The sequence below is a fragment of the Zea mays genome, chromosome 3 (genome assembly GCF_902167145.1).
Source record: "Zea mays cultivar B73 chromosome 3, Zm-B73-REFERENCE-NAM-5.0, whole genome shotgun sequence".
NCBI lineage: Eukaryota > Viridiplantae > Streptophyta > Magnoliopsida > Poales > Poaceae > Zea > Zea mays.
The window spans coordinates 159,282,526-159,306,281 of NC_050098.1; the positions used below are offsets into that span (position 1 = coordinate 159,282,526).

General features: G+C 44.9%; 2 protein-coding genes and 2 pseudogenes across 9 annotated transcripts; all 4 read left to right on the forward strand.

Annotated features, from left to right (window-relative positions):
- Window positions 1–2,239: 2,239 nt before the first annotated feature.
- Window positions 2,240–3,006, forward strand: LOC103652316 (inositol polyphosphate multikinase IPK2-like; annotated as a pseudogene).
- Window positions 3,007–3,079: 73 nt separating this feature from the next.
- Window positions 3,080–15,517, forward strand: LOC103650818 (proline iminopeptidase-like; annotated as a pseudogene).
- Window positions 15,518–16,430: 913 nt separating this feature from the next.
- On the forward strand, window positions 16,431–20,741 carry LOC103637754 (phytanoyl-CoA dioxygenase 2). Of its 4 annotated transcripts, none has more exons than XR_002268134.2 (11): window positions 16,431–16,551; window positions 16,677–16,761; window positions 17,697–17,815; window positions 17,893–18,040; window positions 18,131–18,275; window positions 18,358–18,444; window positions 19,365–19,439; window positions 19,528–19,893; window positions 20,024–20,060; window positions 20,333–20,440; window positions 20,557–20,741. XR_002268134.2 is itself a non-coding variant. In XM_020550380.3 (10 exons), the coding sequence occupies exons 2-8, from the start codon at window positions 16,731–16,733 to the stop codon at window positions 19,890–19,892; spliced, it is 663 nt and encodes a 220-aa protein (XP_020405969.1). In that variant the 5' UTR covers window positions 16,431–16,551; window positions 16,677–16,730; the 3' UTR covers window position 19,893; window positions 20,024–20,060; window positions 20,557–20,738. The 4 variants fall into 4 exon arrangements, 2 of the variants coding, with proteins under 2 accessions (XP_020405969.1, XP_020405970.1); XR_002268135.2 differs by having other exon boundaries at window positions 19,835–19,893; window positions 20,557–20,740; XM_020550380.3 differs by lacking the exon at window positions 20,333–20,440 and having other exon boundaries at window positions 19,835–19,893; window positions 20,557–20,738.
- Window positions 20,742–21,094: 353 nt separating this feature from the next.
- LOC103652317 (histone H2A.V-like) lies at window positions 21,095–23,125 on the forward strand. 5 transcript variants are annotated; one of them, XR_004857231.1, is made up of 5 exons: window positions 21,095–21,161; window positions 21,253–21,407; window positions 21,818–22,171; window positions 22,254–22,312; window positions 22,421–23,125. XR_004857231.1 is itself a non-coding variant. In XM_020550382.3 (3 exons), the coding sequence occupies exons 1-3, from the start codon at window positions 22,033–22,035 to the stop codon at window positions 22,896–22,898; spliced, it is 651 nt and encodes a 216-aa protein (XP_020405971.1). In that variant the 5' UTR covers window positions 21,995–22,032; the 3' UTR covers window positions 22,899–23,125. The 5 variants fall into 5 exon arrangements, 1 of the variants encoding a protein (XP_020405971.1); XR_002268139.2 differs by having other exon boundaries at window positions 21,818–21,947; XR_002268136.1 differs by having other exon boundaries at window positions 21,818–21,947; window positions 22,254–22,293; window positions 22,421–22,512.
- Window positions 23,126–23,756: the final 631 nt, after the last annotated feature.

A 23,756-nucleotide genomic window follows, 5' to 3' on the forward strand; every position in this document is an offset into this window, starting at 1 on the left:
ACGCCACCGGCGCCCGCCCCGACCCCGCCGGAGCTCGCTTCACCGGTTCATCGTCCGCCGGAGCTCGCTTCACTGGATTCTAGGGCTGGTGGAGATTCCGCAGCTGAGTCTGGAACTTCTCGAGTTAAGAGAACGAGGAAGCTGCATTTTGTTGGACCACCTCTAGAGCTTCCACCCGAATCTCGGGTTTTGATAAAGCCTAGTGGAAAGTGAGTGACATATCTTTGCTTAAATGTTATTGAAAGTTATGTTTTAATTTCTATATTGTTTTCTGTTTGCAGGACTTGGATCGACGACTCGTTCACAGGCATAGGACACTACAGGCAGGTGAACATGGTCCTTGGTAATCTTGTTTGTCTACACTGGCCTGGTCTTGTGACTTTGCCTACTGGCGAGTCTGTCCCCGCCACCACTTGGGAGCATTATCGCTATGGTGTTTGTAGAACGTTTGGCAACACACAGGCACTAGTTTGGGATGCATTCTGGGTATGAATTGTTTATACTATTTTAGTTACTCCATATATGTTTGCTTTTATGATAACACTATTTTTTTTTGCAGAAACGGTACAAGTTGTCGAACGATGGATCATATGATATGAACGCTCGTTACGTGTTTGAGTATAACGTGAACGATGTCGTTGCAGATGCAATGTACTATGCACGAATTCAGGCTATAAAGGCATGGTACAGAGCAAATGCTGATGATCGACCGATGCCAAATGTTGGCGCCTCCACCTCCGCCTCCGCCTCCGTCACAATTCCCTATGGTATGTACACATATGCGTGTGTGACATGTTCATAGATGTCTTATGTGTTTAAATGAACAACTGAGTGATTACTATTTCATGTGCTTGTGTTATAGGGATTTCAGACACCACCCGCTTCAGTTGCCGCACCTGAAGATGGGTCTAGTCAAGACGACACAACACATTCATGGGTGAACAACCTTTTCAACACGCAGAGTCCAGCCGGAGGAGGTGGCTACTCGAACCATCCAGGCGATGGATATGATTGATGTGTCGTGATGTTAATTTATGAAACACTTTGCAACACTTGTTTGTGAGACACAATGTCAGTTTGCAACAACCGTCGGACCTATATGTTGATGTTAAATTTGTGAATGTTAATATTTATGTGAGAATATTTGTGATTGTAAATACTTATTTGAATGTGTATATTTGTGATTGTGAATGTCTATATGTGCATGAAATCTGTTTTTGTTTTGTAAATGTCAGATTTTTTTTAAAAAACAGAATTTTGTGTAAATCTGTAATTTATTATGTCCGACGGCCTAGTGGTAGCCGTCGGACATAAGGCATGGTTATGTCCGACGGTGTCATATACTGTCGGACATAAGTCCTGGTTATGTCCGACGGCCTAGTGTCGGGCCGTCGGACATAAGCCTGTGGGCCCCACAGGCTGACCGGTAAAACGGTTGGTGTTTATTATTTTCGACGGGCAGAGGCGGCCGTCGGAGATAGCTTATGTCCGACGGCGGCCGTCGGACATTACGCTATTTCCGACGAATTACCTCCGACGGCTTAAAACCGTCGGAGATAGGTTAATGTCGTCGGACATTACCTATTTCCGACGGTTTGAACCTTATGTCCGACGGTTTTGGCCGTCGGACGTTGTTCCGTTTACTGTAGTGACTGCAAAGGCGAAGCTATTTTCTGAAGCAAGATCATTGGGGAGCCTGTCTGGTTTGCAGCACGTCGCTGCAGTCCCTGATGTCTGAAACGTTGCTGAGTTCTCAAGCGAGAAGCACATGCGACGTGAGCACAGTGACCTAGAGAAAGATCATTGGTTGTCAGTATAATTAGTAGTGGGTGCTACAAGGGTTACAAACAGAGTCAACATCAGCGCGGATTTCTTTTGTTTTTGTTTCGACCATGAGATCATATCTATATATGTGCTAATTGTTTTTCTTAACTTGTATATGTTACTAGTGTTTTGGAAAGGCTCCCTTGAGTCCTCGACCAATAATTTATCCTACAATCTATACTACTTATTAAGGCTCTAAGGGTAGCCTGCCTTTTCTCGTTCTGCCATCCGTGAATCTAGACCGTTCGCTTCATCCAAAGCCATCCGACCGTGTTCCGCCCCCGCCCCTCCGCCTCCCTCGTCCCAGCCGTCCCTGCCTTTGGCAACCACCCCGCCCCCAAAATCTCTTTCTCCGCTGCGCCGCAAACCCACCGCTTCCACCATCGCCACCCCTTGCTCCCATAGTCCCCATACCATGTCCGACCTCCACCCCACCGGAGCACCAAGTCGCCGGCCACCGCGCCTCCGCCAGCAAGCTGGGCCCGCTCATCGACGGCTCCGGCCTCTTCTACAAGCCGCTCCAGGCCGGTGACTGTGGGGAGCACGAGGTCGCCTTCTATGAGGCGTTCTTCGCCCACGCCGCCGTCCCGGCCCGCATCCGAGACACCTTCTTCCCCCGGTTCCACGACACGTGACTCCTCCCCACCGAGGCGCAGCCCGGGGAGCCACATCCGCACCTCGTCCTCGACGACCTCCTCGCGGGCTTTGAGGCGCCCTGCGTCGCAGACATCAAGATCGGCGCCATCATGTGGCCACCGAGTTCGCCGGAGCCCTACAACGCCAAGTGCCTCGCCAAGGACCGCGGGACCACGAGCGTTCTGCTCGGATTCCGCGTCTCCGGCGTCCGAGTCGTCGGCCCCGAGGGCGCCGTGTGGTGGACGGAGCGCCCGGAGGTGAAGGCTATGGACACCGTCGGCGTCTGCCGCGTGCTCCGGCGCTACGTGTCATCCGTTGCCGACGAGGGGATGGACTGCGTGCTCGCGGCGGCAGTGTACGGAGGAAAAGGTGGAGTCTTGTCATAGCTGCACGAGCTCAAGGCGTGGTTCGAGGAGCAGACTCTGTTCCACTTCTACTCGGCGTCGATTCTTCTGGGCTATGATGCTGCTGCAGTCCCGCCTCCGTTTTGGTCATCCGTCGGATGCTGCCCACGCCCGCAAACCACCCCCACCCACGCTCAGGTAACCGCCTCATCGTCGTCGGACGTCTTCCTCCGTGATCTCGGCCTTATTTACCCGTCCCCATGGACCAGCGGCACATGGGGTTCCTGACTCGTGGGTTTGTGACAGTGGTTTTCTCTGTGTCGCCTTTGCAGGGAAAGGGGGTCTGGGTTGCGACAGGCGAAAGGCACGCGCCGCTGCTGCCGCGCGAGCCTCTCCGTCCCCATCGCCGCACAGATGGATCCGTCGTCGAAGCCTGTGTACATGCCGGTCGAGCCGTACGACTCTGGGTTCCTCAAGGTCTCTGATGTCCACACCATCTACTACGAGCAGTCCGAGAACCCGCAGGGCCATGTGAGGGTCTAATTCCTCTCTTTCTCTGTTGAATTTTGTATGTTCCTATCTCTTTGTTGAATTTGATAGATCGTGGGATTTTGATAATCCAGCTCGCTGAGCCTCGTACACGCAGCGAATAACTTGCTAGAACTGCATGGTTGCTCTGCCCTTATGAGATAAGCTTATCATCCTGTCAATTTTGCAGGCGGCGATGTTTCTCCACGGCGGTCCTGGAGCCGGCACGTCGCCCGACAACAGGAGGTTCTTTGACCCGGAGTTCTACAAGATCGTTCTGTTTGACCAGTTTATTTTGGCTACTCATCTCTTTTTTTTCTTAAACGTAACCAAAGGGGCTTGGGGGGGGGGGGTTGTGTGCTGTTCCTGATCTGTGTTATGGTTCGATTGCAGAGGGGTGCATGCAGAAGCACTCCCCATGATTGTTTAGAGCAGAACACTACTTGGGACTTGGTAGCTGACATTGAGAAGCTCAGGGAGCATCTTGGCATCATTCAAGCAATTATCTTCTTTTTCAACAACACTGATTACTCACTCTTCAGTGCTGGAACTCAATGCTTCCAGCCAATGTAGGTGTTTGATGGTTCATGGGGAAGCACCTTGGCACTTGCCTACAGCCAGGAGCACCCTGATAAGGTGATGGATTTTTTTGCCTGATGTATTATGTATTTGAGCATGAATCTCTTAAGCAAATAAATAACCATGTTGTAGACCTCACTAATGCTCCATGTATGCTCACTAGGTCACTGGCCTTGTTCTGAGAGGAATTTTCTTGCTTAGGAAACAGGAGTTTGATTGGTTGTATGAGGGTGGTGCAGCAGCCATTTTCCCAGATGGTTTGTTTTTTTGATTTTACGTTCTATAAACCGAAAAAACTTTCCTTAAGCATTTACAATCTTCAATGTTCCATAATGGTACTGGTAACTTATATTAACTATGTTAAATCTGTTTCAGCAATTATAGTTGTATTTAAACGATGTATGTTAATGCATTTTGTTATATTCTTCTCTAATAAAAACATTTTATTTTCTGGTTTTATGAAAGAAAAACCACATATGCACCTTTTTGTTTGGAGTACATTGATAACTTTAGTTTTAAATCTGCAGCATGGGAACCATTTAGAGATTTTATTCCTGAGGATGAAAGGAATTGTTTCGTAGATTCTTATAACAAAAGGTTAACTTCCTCTAATCCTATTGTTCTGGTAGCCCCACATATTTCCTTTTGGAAGTAAATACATTATGTTATATATGTGGCGCCTTGTCATAGCCTTTGTTTTATAATTTTTTTAACAAACAATCATTTTCCTGTTCAAATCTATTACTACTTATTAAGGCTACAAGGGGGTAGCCTGCCTCCCTTGTGTTATGCCTTCCGACGATCTCAACCGTCTGTTCTCTCCCGCCTCCGTTTTGGTCGTCCATCGGATGCTGCCCACGCCCACGTGCGTCTCCCTGCTCGTCGCCCACCACTCTCCTATCCAAGTGAGCAACCCCTACAACCGCCACCGCCGTCATGCCTCCTGTCACTCGCCCCCCTCCCACAGCGAGGAACCCCTACCGTCGCTGACCCCTCATCGCTCGCGCTCCCCCTGCCATCGTTCCAAATCAAGAGGTGGAGGCTAAGGGTGCAAAGCGGCCGAGCGTGCCGTTCCAGCGCACTTGGTCAATTGACGACGACTTCCGCATCCTAGAGGCCCTCACCGCGCTTTTAAGTCAATTGGTGATCCTGGAGGCCCTCGCGGCGCGCTACCGGCGACGGCCGATGGGGGATACAGCGACATCGTCCCCCTCGACCCCTCCTCCATCCCCGACGCGACGGCGCCAGCCTGCAGGTACGGTTCCCTTCCCACTCCCCAGGATCCATGTCTCCAGTTCTCCACTCCATTGTTCAATGTCCACTACTCCACTGTCCACTCCACGGCTCCAATAGGCCAATACCGGTTCATCTCTACAGGTACATGACTAGAGTCTAATGCTAGGCAGCTACTAGCTGCTAGGTAACTCTGTAACTGTGGTTGGGGGCTTGGGGCTTGTGGCCTTGTGGGTGCTCGACTGTCGACTGCTCGCTTGCTGTGCTCGGATTAGATTTTAGACTTTAGATTTAGACTGTTGCTGAAAGGGAATTAGGCTTACACCTAGTTCCTAAATAATTTTGGTGGTTGAATTGCCCAACACAAATATTGGACTGACTAGTTTGCTCTAGTGTATAAGTTATACAGGTGCAAAAGGTTCACATCCAGCCAATAAAAAGACCAAGTGTTGGATTCAACAAAGGAGCAATAAGGCAACCGAGGGCACCTCTGGCTGGAGGCACCGGACTGTCCGGTGTGCACCGGACAGTGTCCGGTGCGCCCGTAGACTTCGTTTTCTACCCTTCGCCAGAGGACTTCGACTTCAACCCTTCGCCCTCGGGAATTCGCGGAGGCCGGCGCGCTATAATTCACCGGACTGTCCGGTGTGCACCGGACATGTCCGGTGCGCCAACGAACCGCGGCCTCCGGAACTCGCCAGCCTCGGGTTCGCGCGGCAGCCGCTCCGCTAAAATTCACCGGACTGTCCGGTGTGCACCGGACTGTCCGGTGAACCACGGAGCAACGGCTACTTCCGCGCCAACGGTCACCTGCAAGCGCATTTAATGCGCGCTCTGCGCGCGCAGTCGGCAGGCGCGCCCATACCGATGCACCGGACAATGAACAGTTCATGTCCGGTGTACACCGGACATCCAGGCGGGGCCACATGTCAGAGCTCCAACGGTCAGAATCCAACGGCAACGATGACGTGGCAGGGGGCACCGGACTGTCCGGTGTGCACCGGACTGTCCGGTGCGCCATCGAACAGAGAGCTCCCAGCAACGGCCACATTTGGTGGTTGGGGCTATAAATACCCCAACCACCCCACCACTCATTGCATCCAAGTTTTCCACTTCTCAACTACTACAAGAGCTCTAGCATTCAATTCTAGACACACTAAAGAGATCAAATCCTCTCCAATTCCACACAAAGCCCTAGTGACTAGTGAGAGTGATTTGCCGTGTTCATTTGAGCTCTTGCGCTTGGATTGCTTCTTTTCTTTCTCACTTGTTCTTGAGATCATACTCTATTGTAATCAAGGCAAGAGGCACCAATTGTGTGGTGGCCCTTGCGGGGAAGTTTTGTTCCCGGCTTTGATTAGAGAAGAGAAGCTCACTCGGTCCGAGGGACCGTTTGAGAGAGGGAAGGGTTGAAAGAGACCCGGCCTTTGTGGCCTCCTCAACGGGGAGTAGGTTTGCAAGAACCGAACCTCGGTAAAACAAATCTCCGTGTCTCTCTTGCTTATTCGCTTGGGATTTGTTTTGCGCCCTCTCTCTCGGACTCGTTTATATTTCTAACGCTAACCCGGCTTGTAGTTGTGTTTATATTTGTAAATTTCAGTTTCGCCCTATTCACCCCCCCTCTAGGCGACTATCAATTGGTATCAGAGCCCGGTGCTTCATTAGAGCCTAACCGCTCGAAGTGATGTCGGGAGATCACGCCAAGAAGGAGATGGAGACCGGCGAAAAGCCCACTACAAGCCACGGGAGCACTTCATCGGAAGAGTCCCGCACCAAAAGGAGGGAGAAGAAGAAGAGCTCCTCCAACAAAGGGAAGGAGAAGAAATCTTCTTCTCACCACAAAGAGAAGAAGGAAAAATCTTCTTCCCACAAGCCGCATCGGAAAGGCGACAAGCACAAGAGGATGAGGAAGGTGGTCTACTACGAGACCGACACCTCATCAACATCGACCTCCGACTCCGATGCGCCCTCCATCACTTCTAAGCGCCAAGAGCGCAAGAAGTATAGTAAGATCCCCCTACGCTACCCTCGCATTTCCAAACATACACCTTTACTTTCCGTCCCATTAGGCAAACCACCAACTTTTGATGGTGAAGATTACGCTAGGTGGAGCGATTTAATGCGATTTCATCTAATCTCGCTCCACAAAAGCATATGGGATGTTGTTGAGTTTGGTGCACAGGTACCGTCGGTAGGGGATGAAAACTATGATGAGGATGAGGTGGCCCAAATCGAGCACTTCAACTCACAAGCAACGACAATACTCCTCGCCTCTCTAAGTAGAGAGGAGTATAACAAAGTACAAGGGTTGAAGAGCGCTAAGGAGATTTGGGATGTGCTCAAAACCGCGCACGAAGGAGATGAGCTCACCAAGATCACCAAGCGGGAAACGATCGAGGGAGAGCTCGGTCGGTTCCGGCTTCGCAAAGGGGAGGAGCCACAACACATGTACAACCGGCTCAAGACCTTGGTGAACCAAGTGCGCAACCTCGGGAGCAAGAAGTGGGATGACCACGAAGTGGTAAATGTTATTTTAAGATCTCTCATTTTTCTTAATCCCACTCAAGTTCAATTGATTCGTGGTAATCCTAGATATACTAAAATGACCCCCGAGGAAGTTATCGGGCATTTTGTAAGTTTTGAGTGCATGATAGAAGGCTCGAGGAAAATCAACGAGCTTGGCGACCCATCCGAAGCCCAACCCGTTGCATTCAAGGCAACGGAGGAGAAGAAGGAGGAGTCTACACCAAGTAGACAACCAATAGACGCCTCCAAGCTCGACAATGAGGAAATGGCGCTCGTCATCAAGAGCTTCCGCCAAATCCTCAAGCAAAGGAGGGGGAAGGACTACAAGTCCCGCTCCAAGAAGGTTTGCTACAAGTGTGGTAAGCCCGGTCATTTTATTGCTAAATGTCCTATATCTAGTGACAGTGACCGAGGCGACGACAAGAAGGGGAGAAGAAAGGAGAAGAAAAGGTACTACAAGAAGAAGGGCGGCGATGCCCATGTTTGTCGGGAATGGGATTCCGACGAAAGCTCAAGCGACTCCTCCGACGACGAGGACGCCGCCAACATCGCCGTCACCAAGGGACTCCTCTTCCCCAACGTCGGCCACAAGTGCCTCATGGCAAAGGACGGCAAAAAGAAGAAGGTTAAATCCAACTCCTCCACTAAATATGAATCTTCCAGTGATGATAATGCTAGTGATGAGGAGAATAATTTGCGTATTCTCTTTGCCAATCTTAACATGGAGCAAAAAGAAAAACTAAATGAATTGATTAGTGCTATTCATGAAAAGGATGATCTTTTGGACTCCCAAGAGGATTGTCTAATTAAAGAAAACAAGAAACATGTTAAGGTTAAAAAGGCTTATGCTCTAGAAGTAGAAAAATGTGAAAAATTGTCTAGTGAGCTAAGCACATGCCGTGAGATGATTGACAACCTTAGAAATGAAAATGCTATTTTAAATGCTAAGGTTGATTCACATGTTTGTAATGTTTCAATTCCCAATCTTAGAGATGATAATATTGACTTGCTTGCTAAGATTGATGAATTGAATGTATCTCTTGCTAGTCTTAGATTAGAGAATGAAAATTTGATTGCTAAGGCTAGAGATTTTGATGTTTGCAATACTACCATTTCCGACCTTAGAACTAAGAATGAAATGTTGCATGCTAAGGTTGTAGAACTTAAATCTTGCAAACCCTCTACATCTAATGTTGAGCATGTATCTATTTGCACTAGATGTAGAGATGTTGATGTTAATGCTATTCTTGATCATATGGCTTTAATTAAACAACAAAATGATCATATAGCAAAACTAGATGCTAAAATCGCCGAGCATAACTTAGAGAATGAAAAATTTAAATTTGCTAGAAGTATGCTCTATAATGGGAGACGCCCTGGCATCAAGGATGGCATTGGCTTCCAAAGGGGAGACAATGTCAAACTTAATGCCCCTCCAAAGAACTTATCTAACTTTGTTAAGGGCAAGGCTCCCATGCCTCAGGATAACGAGGGTTACATTTTGTACCCTGCCGGCTATCCTGAGAGCAAAATTAGAAAGATTCATTCTAGGAAGTCTCACTCTGGCCCTAATCATGCTTATATGTATAAGGGTGAGACATCTAGTTTTAGGCAACCAACCCATGCTAAGTTGCCTAAGAAGAAAATTCCTAATGCATCAAATGATCATGCCATTTCATTTAAAACTTTTGATGCATCTTATGTGCTTACTAGCAAATCCGGCAAGGTAGTTGCCAAATTTGTTGGGGGCAAACACAAGGATTCCAAGACTTGTGTTTGGGTACCCAAAGTTCTTGTATCTAATGCCAAAGGACCCAAAACAGTTTGGGTACCTAAAGTCAAGAACTAAATTTGTTTTGTAGGTTTATGCATCCGGGGGCTCAAGTTGGATACTCGACAGCGGGTGCACAAACCACATGACCGGGGAGAAAAGGATGTTCTCCTCATATGAGAAAAACAAAGATCCCCAACGAGCTATCACATTCGGGGATGGAAATCAAGGGTTGGTCAAAGGTTTGGGTAAAATTGCTATTTCACCTGACCATTCCATTTCCAATGTTTTTCTTGTTGATTCATTAGATTACAACTTGCTTTCTGTTTCCCAATTATGTCAAATGGGCTACAACTGTCTTTTTACTGATATAGGTGTCACTGTCTTTAGAAGAAGTGATGATTCAATAGCATTTAAGGGTCTGTTAGAAGGTCAGCTATACTTAGTGGATTTTAATAGAGCTGAACTCAACACATGCTTAATTGCTAAGACTAACATGGGTTGGCTCTGGCATCGCCGACTAGCCCATGTTGGGATGAAGAATCTTCACAAGCTTCTAAAGGGAGAGCACATTTTAGGATTAACAAATGTTCATTTTGAGAAAGACAGGATTTGTAGCGCATGCCAGGCGGGGAAGCAAGTTGGAGTCCATCACCCACACAAGAACATCATGACGACCGACAGGCCGCTTGAGCTACTCCACATGGATCTATTCGGCCCGATTGCTTACATAAGCATCGGCGGGAGTAAGTATTGTCTTGTTATTGTGGATGATTATTCTCGCTTCACTTGGGTATTCTTTTTACAGGAAAAATCTCAAACCCAAGAGACCTTAAAGGGATTCTTGAGACGAGCTCAAAATGAGTTCGGCTTAAGGATCAAGAAAATAAGAAGCGACAACGGGTCGGAGTTCAAGAACTCTCAAATTGAAGGCTTCCTTGAGGAGGAGGGCATCAAGCATGAGTTCTCCTCTCCCTACACGCCACAACAAAATGGTGTAGTGGAGAGGAAGAATCGAACTCTATTGGACATGGCAAGAACCATGCTTGATGAGTACAAGACACCGGACCGGTTTTGGGCCGAAGCGGTCAACACCGCCTGCTACGCCATCAACCGGTTATATCTTCACCGAATCCTCAAGAAGACATCATATGAACTCCTAACCGGTAAAAAGCCCAACATTTCATATTTTAGAGTTTTTGGTAGCAAATGCTTCATTCTTATTAAAAGAGGTAGAAAATCTAAATTTGCTCCTAAAACTGTAGAAGGCTTTTTACTTGGTTATGACTCAAACACAAGGGCATATAGGGTCTTTAACAAGTCCACTGGACTAGTTGAAGTCTCATGTGACGTTGTGTTTGATGAAACTAACGGCTCTCAAGTAGAGCAAGTTGATCTTGATGAGATAGGAGAAGAACAGGCTCCATGCATCGCGCTAAGGAACATGTCCATCGGGGATGTGTGTCCTAAGGAATCCGAAGAGCCTCCAAGTACACAAGATCAACCATCCTCCTCCATGCAAGCATCTCCACCAACTCAAAATGAGGATGAGGCTCAAGTTGATGAAGGGCAAAATCAAGAAGATGAGCCACCTCAAGATAATGGCAATAATCAAGGGGGAGATGAAAATAATCAAGAAAAGGAAGATGAGGAAGAACCAAGACCGCCACACCCAAGAGTCCACCAAGCAATCCAACGAGATCACCCCGTCGACACCATCCTCGGCGACATTCATAAGGGGGTAACTACTCGATCTCGGGTTGCTCACTTTTGTGAACATTACTCTTTTGTTTCCTCTATTGAGCCACACAGGGTAGAGGAAGCTCTCCAAGATTCGGATTGGGTGGTGGCAATGCAAGAGGAGCTCAACAATTTCACGAGGAACGAGGTATGGCATTTAGTTCCACGTCCTAACCAAAATGTTGTAGGAACCAAATGGGTCTTCCGCAACAAGCAAGATGAGCATGGTGTGGTGACAAGGAACAAAGCTCGACTCGTGGCCAAAGGGTATTCACAAGTCGAAGGTTTGGATTTTGGTGAAACCTATGCACCCGTAGCTAGGCTTGAGTCAATTCGCATATTATTGGCCTATGCTACTTACCATGGCTTTAAGCTCTATCAAATGGACGTGAAAAGTGCCTTCCTCAATGGACCGATCAAGGAAGAGGTCTATGTTGAGCAACCTCCCGGCTTTGAAGACAGTGAGTACCCTAACCATGTCTATAGGCTCTCTAAGGCGCTTTATGGGCTCAAGCAAGCCCCAAGAGCATGGTATGAATGCCTAACAGTGCGTTTGGATGTTGGAATTTAGACTCGGAATTCAGAATTGGAATTGGCAAACCCGAATTCTGGTGTTTGGATGGTCACAGTATTTGGAATTGGAAATCCACCAAATTCCAGCCGGTATTCAACTCTACACACGCCTCCACTCTCCAATTCCGACCCTCCACCCTCTGATTTGCTCGGAATTGAACTGGATTTGGTATTGGATCCGATTTCCAAAGCCAGGCTGATTTGGTATTGGATCCAATTCAATTCCACCATCTCCAATTCCAACATCCAAACGGAGCATAAGAGATTTCCTTATTGCTAATGGCTTCAAAGTTGGCAAGGCCGATCCTACACTCTTTACTAAAACTCTTGAAAATGACTTGTTTGTATGCCAAATTTATGTTGATGATATTATATTTGGGTCTACTAACGAGTCTACATGTGAAGAGTTTAGTAGGATCATGACACAGAAATTCGAGATGTCGATGATGGGGGAGTTGAAGTATTTTCTAGGATTCCAAGTCAAGCAACTCCAAGAGGGCACCTTCATTAGCCAAACGAAGTACACTCAAGACATTCTTGCTAAGTTTGGGATGAAGGATGCCAAACCCATCAAGACACCCATGGGAACTAATGGGCATCTCGACCTCGACACGGGAGGTAAGTCCGTGGATCAAAAGGTATACCGGTCGATGATTGGTTCATTGCTTTATTTATGTGCATCTCGACCGGACATTATGCTTTCCGTTTGCATGTGTGCAAGATTCCAATCCGACCCTAAGGAATCCCACCTTACGGCCGTAAAACGAATCTTGAGATATTTGGCTTATACCCCTAAGTTTGGGCTTTGGTACCCTTGGGGATCCACATTTGATTTGATTGGTTATTCGGATGCCGATTGGGCGGGGTGCAAAATTAATAGGAAGAGCACATCAGGGACTTGCCAGTTCTTGGGAAGATCCTTGGTGTCTTGGGCTTCAAAGAAGCAAAATTCCGTCGCTCTTTCCACCGCCGAAGCCGAGTACATTGCCGCAGGACATTGTTGCGCGCAATTGCTTTGGATGAGGCAAACCCTGCGGGACTACGGTTACAAATTAACCAAAGTCCCTTTGCTATGTGATAATGAGAGTGCAATCAAAATGGCCGACAATCCCGTCGAGCATAGCCGCACTAAGCACATAGCCATTCGGTATCATTTTCTTAGGGATCACCAACAAAAGGGGGATATCGAGATTTCTTACATTAACACTAAAGATCAATTAGCCGATATCTTTACCAAGCCACTTGATGAACAATCTTTTACCAGACTTAGGCATGAGCTCAATATTCTTGATTCTAGAAATTTCTTTTGCTAAGCTTGCACACATAGCTCATTTGAATACCTTTGATCATATCTCCTTTATATGCTATGACTAATGTGTTTTCAAGTCTATTTCAAACCAAGTCATAGGTATATTGAAAGGGAATTGGAGTCTTCGGCGAAGACAAAGGCTTCCACTCCGTAACTCATGCTTCGCCATCACTCCGAGCAACTCTCTATTCCTTGGGGAAAAATGAGCATCAAAGAAAAGGACTTCATCCTTGGAGGAGAGAGTAAAAGCTCAAAAGCAAAAGGACCGGATTTCGTCTTTGGTATAATCTTAACTCATTTACTTTTGACCAAAGGGGAAGAAATTACTTTAAGGGCTCTAATGATTCCGTTTTTTGGCGATTCATGCCAAAAAGGGGGAGAAATGAGCCCAAAGCAAAAGGACCGCACCACCACCACCAAATTCAAAAAACTTAGTGCTTTCCAAAAGTCTTTATCATTTGGTATCCTATTGTGTTCAAAAGGGGGAGAAAGTAGTATTTCAAAAAATGGTATATCAAAACCCTCTTGAACACTAAGAGGTGGATCTCTTTTAGGGGGAGTTTTGTTTAGTCAAAGGAAAAGCATTTGAAATAGGGGGAGACAATTTCAAATCTTGAAAATGCTTTGCAAACTCTTATTCATGTACCTTTGACTATTTGCAAAAGATCTTTGAAATGGATTTACAAAAAGAATTTGCAAAAACAAAACATGTGGTGCAAACGTGGTCCAAAATGTTATATAAGAAAGAAACATTCCTTGCATATCTTGTAAGTAGTTATATTGGCTCAATTCCAAGTAACCTTTGCACTTACATTATGTAAACTAGTTCAATTATGCACTTCTATATTTGCTTTGGTTGTGTTGGCATCAATCACCAAAAAGGGGGAGATTGAAAGGGAATTAGGCTTACACCTAGTTCCTAAATAATTTTGGTGGTTGAATTGCCCAACACAAATATTGGACTGACTAGTTTGCTCTAGTGTATAAGTTATACAGGTGCAAAAGGTTCACATCCAGCCAATAAAAAGACCAAGTGTTGGATTCAACAAAGGAGCAATAAGGCAACCGAGGGCACCTCTGGCTGGAGGCACCGGACTGTCCGGTGTGCACCGGACAGTGTCCGGTGCGCCCGTAGACTTCGTTTTCTACCCTTCGCCAGAGGACTTCGACTTCAACCCTTCGCCCTCGGGAATTCGCGGAGGCCGGCGCGCTATAATTCACCGGACTGTCCGGTGTGCACCGGACATGTCCGGTGCGCCAACGAACCGCGGCCTCCGGAACTCGCCAGCCTCGGGTTCGCGCGGCAGCCGCTCCGCTAAAATTCACCGGACTGTCCGGTGTGCACCGGACTGTCCGGTGAACCACGGAGCAACGGCTACTTCCGCGCCAACGGTCACCTGCAAGCGCATTTAATGCGCGCTCTGCGCGCGCAGTCGGCAGGCGCGCCCATACCGATGCACCGGACAATGAACAGTTCATGTCCGGTGTACACCGGACATCCAGGCGGGGCCACATGTCAGAGCTCCAACGGTCAGAATCCAACGGCAACGATGACGTGGCAGGGGGCACCGGACTGTCCGGTGCGCCATCGAACAGAGAGCTCCCAGCAACGGCCACATTTGGTGGTTGGGGCTATAAATACCCCAACCACCCCACCACTCATTGCATCCAAGTTTTCCACTTCTCAACTACTACAAGAGCTCTAGCATTCAATTCTAGACACACTAAAGAGATCAAATCCTCTCCAATTCCACACAAAGCCCTAGTGACTAGTGAGAGTGATTTGCCGTGTTCATTTGAGCTCTTGCGCTTGGATTGCTTCTTTTCTTTCTCACTTGTTCTTGAGATCATACTCTATTGTAATCAAGGCAAGAGGCACCAATTGTGTGGTGGCCCTTGCGGGGAAGTTTTGTTCCCGGCTTTGATTAGAGAAGAGAAGCTCACTCGGTCCGAGGGACCGTTTGAGAGAGGGAAGGGTTGAAATAGACCCGGCCTTTGTGGCCTCCTCAACGGGGAGTAGGTTTGCAAGAACCGAACCTCGGTAAAACAAATCTCCGTGTCTCTCTTGCTTATTCGCTTGGGATTTGTTTTGCGCCCTCTCTCTCGGACTCGTTTATATTTCTAACGCTAACCCGGCTTGTAGTTGTGTTTATATTTGTAAATTTCAGTTTCGCCCTATTCACCCCCCCTCTAGGCGACTATCAGTTGCTCTGTGCTGATTTGCTTATAGCTTGAATGATGAATGTTGAATGTTGCTGCCTTGAATTTAGATTTAGAGTTTTGGACTGATGTGAGGTGATGTTGAATGTTGATGATGAGCATACCTGTGCAGGTGTTGAATGCTGATTTGTTGTGGCCTGTTACGTCTTCACCAGTTCATATATTAAACTTGAAGAACCACGTGGTTAAAGAAAAGCCTACTGAAAATGAGTAATACATCATCTTCGTCAAGTGGTGAGTGATGCAATTAGCCAATTATTTGAATTCTTGAACTGCTATGATGACTGACACTGGAATATGCATGTAGGTGAGCGTGCTATGCAGCGACAGAGGGCAAGGGGTCTATCTTGGGTTGGTTCTTTTTTCTTTTCTCTTTTCTCTTTTCTATCAACACAGAGTCACTTTTACTTATTAAAGAGATCCTGCCTGTTTTAGTTCATCATTAATATATCAGATGATGGTAAATGGTTGATGGTTATGTTCGATTTTACTGCTATATATATCTGGTTGTTTTTACCCCTAATAAAACCAGCAACTCTAAATGTTTTGTCGAATACTAAAAGAAACTATTGTACATAAGCTGAGGTTATTTGGAGAATGATAAAGTGGTTATTTAATGCAAACTTTTTTTGTTTCTGTGGCCTTGAGGTATATGAATAGACATGGAATTTCCCCAGCGAGATGCGGGAGTACCCGCCGCACACGGCCACGGCTGCGCGGGTGCTGCAGGACGCCTCCGCCGACTGGTTCCTGTTCGACGCGGACAGGGTGGGGTCCGTGGCGGCCCTGGCCCCGCCCCCCTTAGCTCGGCTCGCCCAATGCGGCAACGCCCAGTTCCTCCCCTCCGCACGTGCCGCCGCCGATGCCAAGGTACATTTCCTTCCCGACCTGTATTACAACCAAACTCATGGAGATGCATAGCAGGTAATATTCGCAAACATCTGGTGTGCACATGCCGGCTGTGTATCCTTGGAACACTAATAACTTTATATTTTTCCCCATCCATTACTGTATATTGATCTTTCTCCTGCTGCTTTCAGTTTAATCGAGAAATGTCAACATCACCGGCTATCGTCAGCTATACATTTGATTATTGTTCTCTAACGTGAATATTTGATTCAAAATAGCTCTCTTATGGCCTTAGGTAGGGCTTGAAGGCAGTGCCAATGGGCAGTGGTGGATAGGCAGTATTGGCAAAACACTTGATGAGGGGATATCCTTCCACAGAGTTGGTTCAAGGCAGTGGCAGGACTACTTATTGCTGCATGGTACTGACTAATCATGAATCATTTCTTAATGACATATTATAAATTTATGTTCACATGATTATTACAGTTTGCCCTTCCATACTTATCCCATACTTCCACATTCTGTGTGTCATGATTATCTGAAGGGCAACGAATGACCTTAGGCCACATGTTGGTGTTGTTGATGCTGCTGCAGTGCCATGTGGCTTGGGGCGCGCTATTGGCAACAAGGTAAGCGATTATCTAGGCATCTTCACTTTTTTTTGTTTTTGATGAAGGTACCAGGTACCATCTGTTTGATCTGTGTACTACCACTAGGCATCGCCTAGCCTCTCTCTTCTGCACAATGTAAAATAACAAGAAAATGTTTGCATAAAAAGGGAAAAGAGAGGGTGTCAAACTGCATGCCATATATTAGAGTTAGTGCAATATAGATTCAGTAAACTTATTAAAATGTGCATTTATTAAGGTATCTCTATCTCTACTACTTATTAAGGCTACAAGGGGTAGCCTGCCTCTCCCTTGTTCTGCCTTCCGTCGATCTACACCATCCGATCTGACCCCTCCGCTCGAAGCCTCCTACGTCTGTCGATTTTCTCTCGATTCCAACTGCGCACGATGCCGCCCAACCATCCTTCCGCACCTACGCCGAGTTCATCCTCCTCGATTCAACCTAACACAGCTCCTCCACCGCATCGCCAGCCTCACCTTAGCGGAGTACCTCTGCCTCCTCCTCAATGCCTAACCCCCACCACCGTCGGATCCGAGATCCTGCCCTCGTCCTTCATCCTTCTCCAATCTGCTCACCGGCGATGATGCGTGCCCACAACACACCATGGACAACAGGTGGGCAGGAACGCCTTCTACGCTGGATCCTCTTCTCCCGTGGTCCTTGACACGCGAGCGCGAATCTTCTCACGTTTTATCTTAAATATTTATGATTCAATTTGTTTTCTATAGTGGTGTTATGTTATAACCCCCATCATTTTTTAGATAGACCGCTCCTGTTTGCTTGCTTCTGCTTTACAGTGTATATTATCTTCCATGTTGTGAATGTATTATGTAAGTTGTTTAAGAAACAATGGTGTCCACTGTCCAGCATATCCTGAAGTCCTGAACAACAGGGCTTGATGTATCTTACCTTCGCCATCTTTCCTGATATGCAGCATTACATGAACTTGATCCGGTGTTCAAAAAGTTTTCTTTCTCAGAGAGTGTTGCAAGCTTGTTCTCTTCTTTAGGCTACAAGAGGCCTGCAGTCATTCAATCTATGTACATATTTAAGGTAGATTGTTTGGACTCTATTTTTGCTAACATTATATGTTATTTCTTAAATTCTTAGTTTCTTCTTCTTTTTGATAGCAACCAGGTATTGGTGGTGAGGTCGTGCCGCACCAGGATAATACATTCCTTTACACGGAACCTCGTACATGCACAGGGTTGTGGCTTGCACTTGAAGATGCAACAATCAACAATGGTTGCCTGTGGGCAATTCCAGGATCACATAAAAGTATTTTTAACACAATTACTTTATGCCTAAGAACGTCTTGAAAGGCAGGACTGTCTAAGTTTAATTTTTAACTTTTGTGTTTTGTATTAGAGGGTTTGGTGAGACTTATGGTCAGAGATGAAAATGGTACACATTTTGATCGGCCCTCCCCAGTCTATGATCAGAAAGAATTTGTACCGCTGGAAGTAAAATCTGGTGCTTTGGTGGTTATACATGGAGATCTTATACATCAGAGGTGATTCTCCTTTATATTGCTAATTCTTCCTACTTGAGATGTATTGTTTCAAATTAATAGTGTTATGACTTTTTGTGTACAGTTTTGAGAACCTTTCTCCAGCGTCAAGACATGCATTCAGCTTACATGTAGTGGATACTGAAGGATGTAAATGGTCCGAAGACAACTGGTTAGTTCATATTCATAATGGTATTATTGAAGAATTCTTTATTTATAATACTATTTTGATTTTCCATTGTCCGTAGAAGGTCTTGGCATAATTGACTATCAGTATTATTTGAGTTTAAATGCTTATAAATTCTGTATTCGATCTTGAATGGGATGTGGCTGGTACTATTTTCCTTCTGAAATCAAGCTTGTGACAACAGAATTATCGCATTGGTACCTTTGTATGATACTCCCGTTCATAAATATATGACACCATTGACTTTTTTGAAATCTTTGTCCACTCGTCTTATTCAAAAAATAATGAGTTATAATTTATTTTGTTGTATTTTGTTTTATCACTTAAGGTAGTCTGTGGTTGACTTAAAATTTTACATTTTTGAATAAATATTTTGAATAAGAGTGGTCAAAGGTTTCAAAAAAAGTCAACAGTGTCATATTTATGAACGGATGTAGTAGTTTGCAGTTTTCATCACTAAACATTGACAAACAAAATAACACATTTTGTGCATAAAGTTGCTGGTTGCTTATTATGTTTGCTCTGCATCTTATTAAGTTCCTGATCTAGACAAACTTATGATAGTATGATGTTTCAGTTGACAATGTTGCTCTTTGGTAAGTTGACAATAGTGGTAACAGTATAACGTGGGGGAATTAGGGTAATGTTTCAACAATATAGGTGCACCCATTTTTTATTATGAAACGAGGCCACTACTATGCACATATATAAGGGGCTCAAAATTGTAAAATAGTGATTATGACTAAAATTCCCTATATATTCACCCCTTGTAACACAAGTTTATGCCCCCACAAGGTAAGCATATCTCTGTCCAGTTTGCTCTATCTTTGTCACTGATGTACACTGAGTGTCGTCATAGATTTTATATTTCCTCCGTTTTTCTGACAATTCCTTTTCTTTTGTAGGCGCAAGCAAGCTACGCCTACAAAAGAAGCATCTGCTCTTTACGCTGCTCAGTCTCATCTCGTGCAAGGCGAAAGGTAAGGTTCTTCTCTCTACATCCTTCGCTCCTCTTGAATCCCACTTTAAATCCTTTCTCATAATGCTTCATTTTATCGCTTCTGCTAGATTTCTCATTCCGGTGTGGTGGCCCAATCCCTTCTACGTGATTACAAAGGGCAGCTTCATTTCATCCCTAGACTGTTGTCGTCCCAATTTCTTGCCCCACCCTTCATCTTAGTTTCTTGCTCGTTTCAGCCCTTTTTCTATGTGACACACCCTATGGTCCATTCACCTTTGCGTTGTGCAGGATTACTTCAGTAGATTTTGGTTCAATAGAATTTGCGTGTCTTAGTATATTTTGCTTCTGTAATGATCTATAAAGTTGGGACTCATCCTCTCAATTCTACTTAATGTGCTATTCATGACTTTTCAGATTCTTAGGTCGGTGCCAGTTCGTTCAATGCTCATACCTCACTACTGGCAAGGGATAAGGTTAGTCGTCTTAAGCATTTGAAAAAAATGATGCTGCCATTAATGGCTAAAATGTTTTTTTGCCAAACTTGTGATCAACGATTGATTAAATTAAAAGAGCTTTATGATGGTGAACAACCTCTGAGTGCAGAGTTGGGTGAAGAGCTTGGAAAGACTCAGCCACTCAGGTATTCTTCCAGTCTGAGTCATGTGCTTTTACGGTCTTAGCAAATATGTTTTATTTTGTGTATCATTATCTCATCATGTTCAAATTATCTGTCACTTAAGCTATGGCACAAAAAATTGAACAACTGGGAGTTGATCTGGAGGCTAGGTATAAGGTTACTTGTCTTAAGTAATTGAAAAAATGATGTTATTATTAACAGCTAAGATGTTTTTTTGTGAAACCTGTTATCATCAATTTGTTAAACTAAAAGATCTTTATGATGGTGAATAACAGCTGAGTGCAGAGTTGGGTGAAAGGCTCAAGTATCCTTCCAGTATGAGTCATGTGGTTTTAAAGTCTTAGAAAATGCAGCAGCAGATGTTTCTTTATCCTCCAAAATAGGTTAGGGATCTTAACTATTTTTTTAATATCAATGATCTTAACTGGATCACTCTTTTTCTGTGACTGTTACTAGATATGGTCTAACTTCAGTGGGTACTATTCCTCACTGCTTACAGATGGCAAAGACAGAATAGAAGATGGGAACAGGTCGATGGTACAAAGGTTTAGATCTCAACTGACCCATCAGATGGATGCCTTGCATAAAACCGTATCAAGTTCTGTTGCAGTTCTATCATGCAACAGAAGGACCACCTTAATGAAATGAAACATGAAAGTGGTTAGAGCCGAAGGTCTTGTTGAAAGGAACATTCCCTTAAGAAACTCTATTAGTTTGTTAGATTATCTTGTGCTTAGGATAGAAGTACCAGTTACAGAAGATCTTATAGAAATTCCCTCAATAAAGGTATTTAACAAATTAAAGTATACATCAATTTTTTGTTCATTCAATTTCATATTGCGCTAGAAAGCATTTCTATGTCAAACAACTATAGTTATCATAATGAACTCAAGTGTTAAGGTATTTATTAGACTGTCAGTTTGTATTTTTTGATAGGTTGCAAACTGTGTGAAGGACCATCTTCTTTTGTGTTGTAACAACTATATATTCTTCACGGGTATCTTTCAGTTATAACAACTAATCACTGCTTACATATGGCAAAGACAGAATAGAAGATGGGAACAGGTCGATGGTACAAAGGTTTAGATCTCAACTGACCCATCTGTAAGTAATGAATATTTGTTTTTTTTCAGATTTGTCTGGTTGCTGTCTCATTGTAATGTATATCCGTTGTTTTTACATGTTTCTTGGGCAGCAAACGGAGAGGAATTTCGAATTGTGGCAGGTGCTGCCTCCACCTGGTAACGGTGGGCTGAAATACTATGGTTGTGAGCAGTAAATTCGACCAAATCATCTGCTCCACAGAAGCCATCAGCGCCTCGACCGGACAGTGACATAGATGATCCACAGGTATGTGTCGGTGTCATTATACTAGCGACGACAATGAAATGTCAATTTCGATGTGATTGATCCGTGAATCTGTACATAACATGTGTGGCAATTTTAGTTCAATTTAACCAATAAACATAGATAGTAAACTTGGCTGAGACTGATCAAACCCGTGCAAAAGTTCTGTGATAGTCCCTTCTCGGTTTTCTTGTGTCCAGCTTGGTGTCTAATGAACCATGCCATGCTTAATGAATCCATTTGTGTCTTACTAGTAGAACGAGCGACATTGAATATTTTGTAATTTTCCTGGTTTTCATATTACATCTGCGGTTCCACACACATGATGTTTTGTTCATTTGTATCTTATTTATCTTTTTATTTAAGATTTTTTTATCCTTCAAGTACCTTAGAAGGCTGCAATTATTTTGTAGATACTTCATGTACACAGCAAAAGATTTGGAAGAGTGGTCAGAAAATCATGATTCCTTTCGCCACGAGCAGAATTTGGTTCAGTGGACTTAGAAAAAACGGCCATATGTTGAAGCCCTTTTCATCGTGGTTGTGAGTCTATTGAATGCTTTAATGCTCAAATTATCATGTGTCCCTTCAGCTTTTAGCTCCAATTGTTTTTGTTCTTCGTGAAGCTATGTCTGTTTGGAAGATCAAAATTATTTTAGGCGTGTGCTATTTCTTCTGTTCCCGATCCTTCCTACATATTGTAGCCACTTGTGGTTCCATTTTCATGCTTCCTATGTACAACGTGGGTGCACATATCGCTTATCTTGGTATTTTATTGTCCTATTCTTTCTTTTTTGTTTCAGTATATTCAGTATGTGCACTCTCATTTTTGCTCATATGGCCCTGCAGGTAACCAATGGTGTCGGTAAGGATTTTGTCATCAACAATGGTGCATGCTCTTGTTCCACGTACGTATTTGGGATGTTTTATTCTCTACTTGCTTTCCTGCTTATAGATTTGGTTGTCCTCAAATGGTTTCACCTAATGCGTTTAGTGTCGAACCAAATATTTGCCAGAGTCGTACTGGAAGACGGGATCTCGCTGACGGAGGTAGGAGGGCTGCTGCAGGAGTGGGATGGCAGGGAAGAGCCAGCAGGACAGCATGCCCTGGAGGACAGCCTCGCATCCGAGGATCTGGGGAGCATGCTAGAGTCCATCAAAGTGGAGAGGGCCAAATATTCACTGATGTGCTTTCAGTTCCCTGTTGGACGTATCCACCGTCAGCTGAAGCAAAGGACTCAGGCAAATGGTCGTGTTGGTGCCACCGCAGCCGTCTACTCAGCTGCCATCCTGGAGTACTTGACTGCCGAGGTTCTGGAGCTGGCTGGGAATGCTAGCAAGGATCTGAAGGTGAAGCATATCACCCCTCACCATTTGCAGCTAGCTATTCATGGAGACGAGGAGCTGGACACTCTCACCAAGGGCACCATCGCAGGCGGAGGTGTCATACCGCACATTCACAAGTCCCTGATCAACAAGTCATCCAAGGAGTGAAGACTAGGGGATGTGCATCTTTAGTTTAAACTGGACTTCTGTGCGCTCCTGAGCGAGTCCTTGTACCGTAGGTTTTAGTTGAGATGTTAGGTTGGAGCTCCTTTGTGTAACGCTTGCCTGGTACTGCTTCATTAGTTATTTGGTTATTGTGTTTGTGTTGAGTTGTTAACTTCAGGGGTGCAAACCTGGTTGCTTATTTAGTTATGTGACTACTGCTATTCGGTTTATTTTTAAATTTTTTTGTAGCTGCAATTATACTTATAATATGTTGTTGGTAGCCCTGCGGGGTGCTGGGGGCTCAGATTTATCATCTAAAGCAAAGAATTACTGAAGCATGTATCTGTAGCCTTTTGGTTCTTATAATTGTTTAGGGCTGCTACCTTTTTTGGTTACAGATATACTGCTCTATTTGATTTTTTTCATTGAACTTCAAGAGAGTGTGTTTAGAGTTATTGCGGATAACTATGTCACGGATGATGGTCGAACGAGTGTTGTCCATTGTGCTCCTGCTTTTGGCGAAGACGATCATTGTGTTTGCCTTACTGTTGGGATATTTGAGGTTGGAATTCTTTTCTTTAATTCATGTACATTTTCACTAACTGATGTGCGGCTAATGCTAAGTGTCACACCCGGATTTTAGGGGTCCAAAGCCCGGGCGTAAACATAATCACCAGGTGTGCTGGGACCAAGTCTCACACATATGATGAATCATGGCACAGGATCGAATGTCACATCTTTACTATATAACAGGAGTTCTGTACAAAAATAATTAAATAATTACATCATAGGAGGAAACGATCCAGCAACCCAAAGTTGACTGGGAGACGACGGCCTAGACCACTCACGAACTCATCACGG